Raw genomic sequence first — 13,391 nt, forward strand, 5'->3', positions numbered from 1 at the left:
AGAACTTATAACGTTAAGTATATGTGGGGTGATTCTACATAAAACTCTCAAAATTGAATGATGGAATCAACTAGTGCTTTGGAAGTCACTGCCTCCCAAAAGAAATGAATGATCAAGATAATTTGAAATCTTGCCCAGCCGGCGTGGCTCAGTGGTTGAGTGTCAACCTAAGAACTGGGAAGTCACAGTTCAATTCCCAGTTGGTCAGGGCACATGCCAGGTTGCAGGCTCAATCCCCAGTGTGGGTACTGCAAGGAGGCAGCCAATCAATGAGTCTCTCTCATCATTGATGCTTCTATCTCCCTCTCCTTCTCCCTCTCCTTTCCTCTCTGAAATCAATAAAAAGATATCTTTAAAAATTAAAAAAAAAAAAATTTGAAATCTCGATCAAGGCTATTGGCCTGAAACTGCTCTGCCTGTTTAGTTGCTTTGCAATGTTTCTAAGTGAACTCGTTACTGGTTCTTCAACTTTGCTTCTCCTTTAAATGCTGGGACCATGATATCCAGCAGAGCAGATAGTGTCTAACAGCCACATACTGCTTTCACTCTACTACATATTCATTTATTTCAATTTCAGAAGAATAAGTATTTATTACAGATTTTTATGGAAACATGAAAGTGTGTATTTCCATGTGTATTTGAAAGTCTTCCAAATATTTTACAATTATGTTTTGTTTCTACCAATGATATACACGTTTTTTTTCTATCTCGTACTTATTGCCTATTTTTTTTTTACCTATTAGCCATTAAGTCTGCAAATGTTTCTTTGACCAGTGATAGTACTGGTGCTTAAAGTTTACATTCTTTTGCCATTAGTGCCTGTGGCTGATTATCTCAGTGATTTAAACCCAATTTTGTCCCAAATAATAGAAGAAAGACAAATAAACAGAAGCTATTGGGGGGAGGGAGAGAGAGAGAGAGAGAGAGAGAGAGAGAGAGAGAGAGAGAGAGAGAGATTCTTTAGGAAGAATTTGAAAAAGCTTGGAGCAGGTTAAACAAAGCATAGGGTACCTCCATCCTGTACCTCAGTCCTGGATGAGGATTAAGCAGAGACTGGGCAGCTGTTGGAAGATGCAATCATAGGGGAATATAGAATCAGACGGAATGGCAAATATTGAATTAGATAACATTTAAAATCTCTCCCAATCCTCTAATGGCTTTAACTCCATTATCTTGGAGATCTGGAGGGGGTAGCTGTCTCAGATAATTTGTAAGCTATGGCATATCAGCTATCTCATAAATGGATCCTGAAGAGGCTGAGAACTGATTCAACTTCTATCAAAAATGAATTAACCTTTAAAGGTACTTTCTCTAGAATACTATGTTGTGCAATGGGAACTCATGACTGACTGCTGCTCATGTGGTTTTGGTTTTTATCGTTGGTTCCAAATCCAAGAACTCTTTTATAACTTATTTCAGGTTCCTGAGATATGGTTCTCTACTCTAGGCAGAAGGCAATGGAATTATTAGTTTTGTCTGAACCCAGCAGGTATCTAAAATCCATTTTAAGTCTCTGTTCAGAAGTCTCAATCTAATTTGGTTTTATTGTTCAATGTAAAGAGGCTCACTTGAGCGTGTGTTTTGGATATGTATTGTTAGTAGCAGTTAGAAAACATTCCAGGGTAGATGGTAGCAATTTCTGGGAAGTTGCTAAAGGAAGCCATTGGTTATAATTATTTCTAAATAAGGCCCAGCTTGATAGCTGATGAAAGGGTGCCTTGGTAGATGTTTCTGCTTCATTGTTATTTAACGAAGAAAGGTTTACATACCATTCTGGAAGGTACATCTGCTCTTTGGATGTTCTTTCCTCTTTCTTTTTATTTGTGTAGATCCCACTAGATCAGATGCAAAGGAATGAGAGACCACAGTCCAACATGGACATAGCTTCGGATCTCAGTGGGCAAAGGACAGAAATGAACAGCCAAATCAGGGCTTTCCAGGGGCTCACGAAGAGAAAGCTTCTAGTGAGCAGTACAGGGGCACTCGGAAGGCAAACTGTGCTAAAGCCTCCGGGCCGTGACTTTCTTGCATTCCATTCATTTAACCGTTGCAAAGCAGTTATTGTGAACAGCACATCACCGCCTCTATTTTAGGTCTTTCCTGCTATGAATTCACACTAGCAATTAATAGTTTAATCAAAATCCTTTGATAAAACAAGGGCCCGTTCAAATGAATTATATTAAAAATTCATAGAAACATACTTTATTATTTCTAGGTTACGATCAGGTAGAATCTCACATTTATATTGCTGGAAAGAAATAATAGCAACTTACTATTATTATTAAATTAGGCCTCAAAGGAGAAAGGTGGACAGAGTTGTGATGCTTTTCTACCTTGCAAAGGAAAACCCTTTATATATGAGTAACAAATGCCTGGCTAAATTATAGTTCATCATAAAAACCGATGAATCTACACAGTGAGTGTTTTAAGTGGCAAGTCTTACACTGAACCATTTAAGAAATATTAATGAAGCCCAGCCTGGGTTGCTCAGTGGTTGAGCATCGACCTATGAACCAGGAGGTCATGGTTCAATTCCTGGTCAGGACACATGCCTGGGTTACAGGCTCGATCCCCAGTGTGGGGTGTGCAGGAGGCAGCCCATCAATGATTCTCTCTCATCATTGATGTTTCTATCTCTCTCCCTCTCCCTTCCTCTCCAAAATCAATAAAATTATATTTAAAAAAAATGTTAATAAAAATAGGATATTTACAAGATACAAATGTAGAATAATTATATGACTTTAAGGGTCTCCTCTGTACCATGAATTAGGATTTATATTCTTAATATCTTCCAGTAGAATATCTTGCTCACATTCACAGCCCCCATTTCTATTCTCATCTAACAGACCACAGATGCTACGTAGCTTTGAATCTCGTCTCCTCACGCATGTCAACATGCTCTCCTCCTGCTGAGTTTTGAGATCTACTAACTACTGTTTAGAGGGGAGATTCTAGTTTCTGCTATGATGTGATTATCCACGAATGAATTAAAAAAAGTGGGGCTTGTGAAAATTGAAGAAGTCTTAGGATGCTAATAATAGTAATACAACAATAATACATTATTTTTAGGTATAGGGGGCATAAATGGTGATGGAAGGAGACTTGACTTGAATGGTGAACATACAATACAATATACAGGTGGTGTGTGATAGAATTGTACACCTGAAACCTATATAATTTTATTAACTAATGTCTCCCAAATAAATTCAATAAAAAGTAAATATATAGACATATAAAGTAATATATATGTATATATATGTGTGTATATATATGTATATATGTGTGTGTGTGTGTATATATATATAATTTTTGAACACTTATTACTTACCAAGAATGGGTTAACTACTTACATGTATCTTCTCATTCAGTGCTCAGTGCATTATTTTTTCCAGCTTCTTTGCAACTCGATAAGTGCTTTAAAAATTCTTTTTTAAATTTTACTGTTGACATTCAATGTTAAATTAGTGAAGTGATCAACCTGATATTTCCAGTACCCACCTGACTCCATGTTTAGTTATTACAATATTATTGGCTATATTCCCTATGCTGTATTTTACATTCCCATGATTGTTTTTATGACTGGCAATTTGTACTTCTTAAAAATTTTAAAAATAGAACTATCAATACATTATTATTAATTTAATATTTAGATCAGAAAATGGTTTAGGGAAGGTAACATCAGCATTCATAATGTTAAGCATTGGCAGAGTTCAAATTGGAAATAAAGAGTTCAGGTGATTGTCTTGATGGCACTCCACTCCCTGCCCCCAACATCTCAGGGGAAGAGGTACGCATACTGTGGACAGGGGGTTGTGGCCTGGAAATTTTGGAGGCCTACACGAACGACTTTAATGAGAGGTGTTCTTATGGTTCTTGAGAAAGTCCTCATGGGGGAGAGTTGGAAGTTAAGTTCAGAGCCATGAACTTCCACTCTGCCCAAGCTCAAACTCGATGCTTCAGAGAAAATGAGTGAGATGGTGACAGGTTAAGGTCACTGCCCAATTTCAAAGGTAATTCACAGATTGCTGAGTCCCTTTGAGACTCTTGAGAGGTTCTATTGGAACCCCTAATGTAGAGCTTACTTAAATCAGGATAGGAGTAGCTTGCGGTAGATGTTGGCAGGGAGGCGAGTGTATTTTTAACCAGGTTATTAGTCTCTTCTGTGCTCTACTAACTTCCTTGGCAAATTTAAATTTAGAAAGCTAATAGCAATGCTGTTCCCCGGACTCCACGGAACACCTTTGTCATCTTCCACTCCAGTCAGCCACTAATGGGACGCTAATATATTTTGACATAAAGGGACACGACTGAATTACTTGGCTTTCATTTCATCTCTGTGTGCTTTTTCTCCCCCATGTACTAGTCTGTTTTCATGTTATCGATTTCCCTGTAAAATACTAGGTAGGAGGAAACCCAGAAGAACTGTGACACCAGCCAGGCTAGACAGTATTCACCCAGAGGAAGCCCAACCGCTTGTCACAAGTGTCTAGGAGGTTCCTGTATATGCCTTAAACATCTTCCAATACCTGATATTAGCAGATTCTGTGGCTTATTAGGCAGAACCTTATCTAAGAGCAGAATCTTCAGAATAATAATTATACTGATAATAGCTAATGTCTATTGAGCACTTACAATGTGCCAGCCAGTTTTCTAAGCACATTCAATTCTTATAATATCCCTATGAGGTGAATAGTGTTATTATCTCTTCACCCACGAGGAAACTGAAGCACAGAGTTTCCTGATTAACCAATAAGTGGAAGAGCTTTCCTTCCAATCCAGGCCATCTGGCTTGGAATCTGAGCTGCCCCTTTGTCGAGCTGCTTTCCTTAGCTACTGTTTACACTGAGGCACAGAATAATTCCAAGAGGTTTTCCACCATGGTCTCCAGGATGGAAGGCTTTGAAATTTGCTGATGGGCCTCATCAATGGCAACATTTGATGGCAGGCCAAACGCAGGGTCCTGATCAGTAAACTGGGTTTAAGTAACCTGCTGCTGGCAGGAATGGGGGATGTGTTGTTGGCAGAAGACGGGAGCTGAGAACAAGACAGTGCTTGTATAGGAAGTTGGATAGAAAAGCGTGACAGGTGGTTAGAGAGAGTCTCTGTTTTCTTCCATCTTGCTTAGCTGATCATTCCAGAGATGAAACGAGATAATATGTGAATTCATGTGGGATCTGAAAGCTCTGTTCCAATGAAAGTTTCTGTTGTTCATCCACAGTGTGCCCACCCTTAAGTCAGGAAGATTGGTGGGAGGCTGTGGTTCCGGAGGCAACAGTGTGTGGTTGGAATTGGTAGGCAGAGATGACAGGCTGGGAGGCAGAAGGCTGTTGATAGGGAACTTGATAAAGGTGACACACACTTATTAGCCCTGAGGAGCTCCCTGGAGGAGGGGTACAGTGACTGGATCCATTCTCTGGTTCCTATTTCCCACTCTGTTGCTACTGCTGTAGCCAGGTCTTAGTCTTGGAAGCTCCAGCCTACAGGAGAAGACAAGAGGTCACTGTCAGTGGCCTGCTGTTATCTCAAATATTGTATAGAGAGAGATTTTTCTACCTCTATCCTCACTCATCTCCCATCACAGAGTATGATGGACCACCACATTCTATGATTCCAGCTCCCCTCTTATCTGCTATGCTTGCAGGAAAATATTTACTAACTACAGTCCATGCAGGTCATTGGGGTGAACTTGGAAATAAAAGGATTAGACCCCTCTTTATTTCAGGATAAGCATTTGGTATGAACATTGTGTGGTCACTCTGTTAATCTCTGAAAATCTTTCCCATCTAATACCTAACACTCTGCTATAATTCCTATTTTTACTCTTGTCCTGAGTTATCATCATTCATTTATATATATATTGACAGACTATAAAAATAATTATATGATTTTTCTAAAAATGATGACGCTTAATGTAAAATAATTGCCAAATCCCATCACATGGAGATGACCACTTGGGACCAGCTCATTGAACATTTTCTCCAGAAATTTCTCTACATATACAACCTCCAAGGTTCCACAGTGTACATGAAGGGGATTCCACCCTGTATAATTTCCCATGACTTTTTTCACTTACCAGTATGTTGTTGTCAGACGTTTCCCTACATAAATGTAGATCTACACAATCATGTAATATTTGCCCAGCATTCTCTTGTTTGAATGTACCAGTTTACTAAACCACCCCCACTGATTGTCGATTGATAAAGAAAAGACTGTGAGCACAACACTGAGCTCATCTGATTCTGCGAATCCAGGCTCTAGGCCAGTGATGGCGAACCTTTTGAGCTCGGCGTCTCAGCATTTTGAAAAACCCTAATTTAACTCTGGTGCCGTGTCACATATAGAAACTTTTTGATATTTGCAACCATAGTAAAACAAAGACTTATATTTTTGATATTTATTTTCTATATTTAAATGCCATTTAACAAAGAAAAATCAACCAAAAAAATGAGTTCGCGTGTCACCTCTGACACGCGTGTCATAGGTTCGCCATCACTGCTCTAGGCTTTGCTGTCAAATCCGTGGGGTTCTTGGCATCATATAATATAAGGAGCATGAAACCACTGAGTGAAAAGTCCAAGGCTCTGCTCCCAGCTCTGCCACTTAGTAGCTGTGTGACCATGAATTCACTTTATCTTTCTGAACCTCAGTTTTCCTATCTGTAACTGATGGTGTGAGTACGCATGATATTTAAAGTGTATTCCACTCATTACAAAGCTGCTGTCAAGCTATAACTCTTTAAATACGTAAGTATTTATGTCAGTTGCCTGTCCATGTCCAGCACAATGCCTCATACAAACTGGACACCCAGCAAACACCTTTGGCTGAATGACCAATGCAGCTGTTAAATCTGGCTTCTCAACTTCCCCTCAGAAGCACCCATCTCATGGTTTAGTATACTAGTAGGCTTAATTTTTAATTCAGTAAACTATAGACATTTTTATCTGTTCACCATCTCTTTAGAATTCATGCACTTATATATAAATGTGTGTGTATGTGTGTGTGTGTTTCGGGGGAGAGAACTATGTATGGATGTACACATATATCTATACAGGGAGTATGTGTTTTACTTTGGGGATGAGTAGAGTGGGAGTCTATATGGAGGGAGTTAACTATACTTTGCCCTAAAATGTGGTTTTAGACAAGAGAATTAGATTAAATTATTTTCCCTCTACATCTAACAGAATTGTAATGAAATTAAATACACTCGTGTGTGTGTGTGCGCGTGTGTGTGTATGTGTGTGTGTGTGTGTGTGTTTGAGGTGGTAGTAGCAGTATTCTGACAATTTTTTAAAAGTATCATTTCTTCCTTCCATCCATCCTTTCCTTTTTTCTTTCTTTCCTCTCCTCTCCTACCTCCTTCTCTCCTTCCTTTCCTTTATCTTTCCTTCCTCCCTTCCCCCTTTCTTTCACTTTCCTTTCCCTTCCCTTCCCTTCCATTTTTCTTCCTTCCTTCCTCCCTCCCTTCCTCCCTCCCTCCCTTCCTTCCTTCCTTCCTTCCTTCCTTCCTTCCTTCCTTCCTTCACCAAAATGAATGAAGGAGTAATGCTCTTCTTTTTACTTTAGTCAATGGTGACTTTTATCCCATAATAGAAGAAAGAAGTAATCCTTTATTTGAGAAAATTTTCTGAACCAATGAAATTTAAGTATAATATTCAGGGACACGTGGGGATTGTGTTTTATTAATATATTAAAGAAATATATCGATTTGTAATGGTGATGATGAAAACTAAATTGATTCACTCAACTAATAACCCTAATTAAACTATTTTGAAAGTATTACTTAAGAACATTCAAGGAATCCAGGTGAAGTCTGTGAAGATGAACAGGCTGCTTCGGAGAGTTCGGTACTACCCCCTTTATTGTTTAATATCATGAACTAGAATGGATTGAATTCTTTGAAAATGAAATGCATACTTCATTTCCTTCCTAAGGAAGGTACTTGGTGCACATTTTTAATTTTGAGTTTTATTTTGCGATGCTCAGAGGCTCCCTCACAGGCAGTGTTCACTGTGATATGTTTTGACCAAGAGTTGCTCTCAGAGACTATTGAGGTGTCTAGAGCTGTTTCAGTCTCGCTCCTGTACTTTTGGGGATCATTAGCTCTCTTTTTATAGTTTTCCTGTCTCTTATAAGGGTCAAGCTGGCACGTTTGGCTGTTACAGCTTATTTGCCTAGAACATTTCTTTATCACTCTACCCACTATTCACTGTTTCAGATTCACTGCATGTAATTTATTGTGGAACTAAACATGTGATCTTAGCATTTTTACCAAGTTAATAGCAAATATGATATGAGTGGTCTCCAGAAGCTTTTCCGGCTTATTTCCATGTTTTTAACCTAAATTTCAGAAACTTGTGGTTCTGGGGATGTGTTCTCCAGGTCATTGCTATAGTTTGTAAGAGCCCACAATTCTGTTTGACAGTGAACTTTCTCTTCTAAGAACGAAGACAGGATCACATGTAGTCCCCCCGGGTGCATACGACTCCCAGTTCCACTCTCATTTTGGTCTGACTATGCGGTTCTTGTTTTGCAGTCCCCAGTCTATCCCAGACCGCCTGAGGATCCGCGTGAACAAAATCAGTTTGCAAGACTATGAAGGGTTCCACTATGACAAAGAGAAACTCCGGGAAGCTTGTAAGTTGGAAGTGCTTCATTGATTTCCTGTGATCTGCCTATCTTCATCTTCTTGATCTTCCTTGGTTCGATGGATAGATTCATCTCGGATCTGAAAACCATGGTTAGAGAAATGAAGGGAAGGGAAGGGAAGTAACACGGGAACTCCAAGTGATGATAGGTGGACTGAAGAAAATGCAACAGGAGCATGGAATAAAATTTTCCTGCTCAAGATGCCAAGTTAGGACCAGTTGGTTTATTAACCACTTGAAGTCTTGGTTTTATCTAAAATGAGAAAGCAGAAAGGTGGTGACACCACATAGTAGAGTAACATCTAGCATAGGTGTCTTCCTGGAAACTGGCATCATCGAGGACTGTCCTCGTTCTTCATGACAGTTATCGGTGAGGACACGTCCAACATTTCTAGCTGTTACGTGATTATATGATATTAAAACAAGGCCCAAGTCACATTCAATGTCATGATAAAGTGATTCCTTGAGGATGTGTCACTGTTTCCAGAATCTTAAATTGAGTCAATATATGAATTATTTCTCTATGTTCACATTTTCTAAATATTTCTTGAAATAGAGAACTAATTTGTATTCACTACATCTGTCCCTCAGTACTTATTGGGCACTTTTTTTACATTCTAGTCACTATTATGCCCCCCCATAATTATGGGGGTCAGTAGTCAATTGCAATCAAAGTCAGAGAATATCAGGTCCAGTGTCCAAGGATACAGCAGGGATGCTAATAGAGAAAAAGGCATTTTGTACAAAACCAGAGGTTTATGAACTAAAACTCCAAACTGGCTCCAAGCGTGAACCTGCCTAGAGTTGTAGAAGATGCAAATAGTTAAAACTGGCAGGGGTGGAGTCGGGCTGCATCTCTGAGAGAATGCCTTCCAAGCTCTTGTTCCTGAACCTGTGATTTGGAGTGGGATTTGGTGGATGGAAATCCTGGAATTCAGGGACACTCTCAAGATTGGGTGCAAGGACTTTTGCATCTGGAGGTGGCGATGAGTAAGGACCCATTTCCATGGCAGCCCAGTCACCTACTAGGGAATTCTGTGTGAAATTACTGCCTTCTCAGTTCTCTCTGCTGCTTCAGCTTCCTCAGTCCTCTTGGCTCTTTTCTGTGTCAATACCGGGTTAGTTTCCCCCACTCTGTCCTTCACCCGCATTTCCTTTGGTAGGAAAGTTGGAGGTGGAGGAGGGCAAATTCCCCATATTACTCCCTTCTGTCAATGAGAGATTACATTTTCTAATGTAAATGAGATTACAAGTGACAGATTAGCACAAAATCTAATTTAACCCGTAATGTGATGGATATATATGTTTGAAATGGGAGGTTTAGTTACAATGTATGTGAAACTGACTTTCAGAGATAACTAATTGTAAAGAATAGTGTTTTTATTCTTTCTCAAGTCAAGCAAAGAGATTACAATTCTTGAAAAATAAAAAGAGAGAATGGATCTCAAGTTTGTACTATTTTGCATCTTACCATCAACTCTGAAGCTAGTCAGTTGGGAGTGGGGAGGGATTTTTGGCTTCTCTGTACATTTCAATGATCTGTTCTGTCTATTCTATGCATTATCTGTCTGTCATTGCCAGAGGTAGTTGTGATCTGAGTTTCACAAGATGATACTTCTTGGCAGGTGCTTTACTCATCGTATCTTAATGTGATACAGTTTCTGTATGAGGAAACCCTATATCAAATTGTGGGAGGTGACTTGGTGTACATATAAATCCAACAAATTCAGCAGTGTCTTTGAGACCCAAAGTACAAAGAAACACTCAAAGAGGGAATCAAGAATTTATTTCATTTTAAAGATTTGGGTTTAAAGATTATAATATATTAATTAGAAGTAAAGATGGCCAACTCAGGCATTCTGCTTTTAATATATGGTGATGACGCTTCTAACCTGTGGTTGTACAGGAAAGTTTGTCCTTTGGGGTTTTTACTTGTTTCTAACTCTGTTTTGCTTGGGTTCAACTTGAAACTAACCACAGGTTCATGGGAAGGCTGGCAGAGGTCAAGTTGAGTATAAAGGCAAACACCAGTTCAAGTCCATCGGTGACATACATGCCAAAGTAGATATCTTATTTTACAAGCATTAATTAAATGAAATTCATAGAACACACCCAGATAAAAGGAGTCTAGGAATCCACTGACCTGCATCCCAGAAGAAAAAAGGGAATGAATCCTCTTAGATCATTTATTTATTGTCCACATTCACAATCTGAACTAGAGTAGTACTCCATTACTTGGCTTAAAAATTAGTCCCCTTTTTTGATGAGACAGCAAGTGATTGATCCAGGCATCACAGGCTGTTTGCCATCACTGTTTAATAGAATCTTGCTCATGTGCCTGCATCATTATTTATATTACATTACAAATCGAATGTTTGTTGTCTCACAAAGCCCTGCTTTCCTCTGTAAGGCAGGACTCCTCGGTGATTACAGGACGGCAGCCCTTTTAGTAGCCTGGCTTGTTTCAGCATATAAAAGGATGACTGAGCTATTTCAGATACATTTCATTCTCCTTTCATTTGGCTCCAGCTTACCTGGGGGCATTCACCCTAAAATAATAGCACGAAAAGGTTAGTCTTTGCCAGTCCCTCCCTCAGCTCTTGCTGGTAAATTTTAGACTTAGGTAAAGCAATTTGAGCCTTCTTCACAAGGCTTATGAATTATTAACCCTGAGATAATGGTTATACTGTCCAAGGGTGGCAAATTTATTCAACTTAAAAGGTAGAACATAAAGAGAAAGTGGCCATATTTAAAAATTTTTCCTAAAGTAAATTTATAATATAATGACAGCAGAGACTCACTCTTATAATCTGAATAAAGTATATAAAGAAGTCCATAATAAAGCACATCATTATATAATTGTTGGAGTCCCAGCAGGCCCTGAAGTATCCCACAGTAGCATATTGTTTATTTTGAATTAATGTTGCTTACTTCAGAAACAGCCAGTGCAAGAACAACACTGACCTCTCTGTGCCCCTAAAAGTAGGACATAAATCTCCCATGTTAAAGGCCCTCTTTTGGACCTGGAGGCAGAGGTTTCTCTTATCATTAGATTTAAAGAACCCAGAGCCAAAGAGTCTGCATAAACAAACCTGGTTGCCTCTTTATTAATTTACTATCCAAGCCCAAAGTGTTTAGGTTCCTCACTAATCAATACCCAACCCTTGCTTAGATAACTTTCTGACAGACACTAACTTTTTTGTCCTGTAAATTCTTCACAAATGTATTGTTTGTCTAAAAATCATAAAAAGGCTTCTGATTCAGTGATTTCTTTGAGCTTCATTTTGTGATCATATTATAACTGCTCATGCATACATATTAAATTGTTTTTGTCCTGTTAATTTAGCCTTGTGTCAAGTTTATTATTTTATTATTAGACTAGTTGTAAGAAGTAAAAAAGTTTAGGGGGTATATGGAGATTCTTTCCTTTCCCTGATGTAGTCTAGACAAAGGATAATCTGTTATCTTCCATTGCCATCTATTTGGCCCCCTTTGTTCTTTACAACCCTACCCCTTTTGACTTAGGGTGGGATGTAGTAATTATATATAGATCATGTATCATAGAAGTGTACACTTGAAAACTATATGATCCTATTAATTAATGTCACCCCACTACATTCAATTTTTTAAAAAATTTTAAAGGAAATCTGTTATGTTTCTAACTTGAAAAGAGTTTCATTGATATATGACCTATTTTTTATATCTCGAATAACTTGATACTGACCAAGATTTAACTCTATTCCACATAAACTAAACTTTACTTCTGGCATTAGCTTACTCTGCACTTTTGAGCTGCTATGATAATTCATAAAAGTCTAGGACTTAAAACACAAAAGCAAAAACCAGTTTAGAACTAATTGAAAGCAGATGTAGCCTATAAAAGTAGGAGGGGACTAACATTTGCTTTATAGCAAATATTACATGCAACAACCCTTTTATATACATTATCTCAGTATAATGGATATTATCTGGATATTTATAATATGTAATATATAATGTATAATAGATAATATATAATCTCAGTATATGATTCTGTGGTATAGACTAATGATATTGTAATGGAATTTTCCTGCCTTTTGTTTACTGACTTGGTAGAAGAGTTGGAAATGTGTGTGTTTGAATCTCACGACCTTGACAAAGTAATTTCTCTGATCACCAAATATCTCATCTCTAAAATGAGAATATAATTGCAACCTCATAGAGTGCTGAGAGTTAAATGCAATCTTGTATGTGAAACCCCTGGTGCAACATCTGGCACATTAGCATGCCCTCCAAAAATGGTAGCGAGGATTGTTGTGGCTGCTGTTGCTACTGTCACACTGTTCCTTAATCTCAGGTCCAAAAATCCAGGCTCACTTCTACACTTCAAAGTGAACCCACCACCACCCACCGAATCACTTTCTCATATTGCAAAATAGAATTGAAAACACTGAAAAATATCACAGAAAGAATGTGGGAACAAAACACAATTAATCGTTCAATTTACTTTTCCGGTGTTGACTAGTACAAGAGGCTGCCATGATGGCAAGATGTTTAAACCTATGAAACGTGTAAACACTGAAAGCTCATATTTGCTCGTTTGGCCAGATATCTGCAAATTCCCTTTCTTAAGTTTTAATACAGTCTCATAATTGCATCATCTGGTATGCATCACCCAATTTCTTAAAAGAAAACCTTTTTGTTTTGGAATATTTACAGGTTTACAAAAGAGTTGCAAAGATACTACTTGGGGTTATACTATATTCC

General features: G+C 38.4%; 1 protein-coding gene across 2 annotated transcripts in view; it reads left to right on the forward strand.

Moving 5' to 3' along the window:
- The window catches only part of DGKI (diacylglycerol kinase iota), a 402,033-nt gene that overhangs the window by 288,359 nt on the left and 100,283 nt on the right, over positions 1–13,391 (forward strand). For both annotated transcript variants that reach the window (XM_036328568.1, XM_036328569.1), the window contains one exon: positions 8,534–8,634. In XM_036328568.1, the coding sequence (XP_036184461.1) occupies positions 8,534–8,634 (101 nt within the window). The remainder of the gene's footprint in view (positions 1–8,533; positions 8,635–13,391) is intronic.

The sequence above is a fragment of the Myotis myotis genome, unplaced genomic scaffold (genome assembly GCF_014108235.1).
Source record: "Myotis myotis isolate mMyoMyo1 unplaced genomic scaffold, mMyoMyo1.p scaffold_m19_p_11, whole genome shotgun sequence".
In the NCBI taxonomy this organism is placed as follows: domain Eukaryota; kingdom Metazoa; phylum Chordata; class Mammalia; order Chiroptera; family Vespertilionidae; genus Myotis; species Myotis myotis.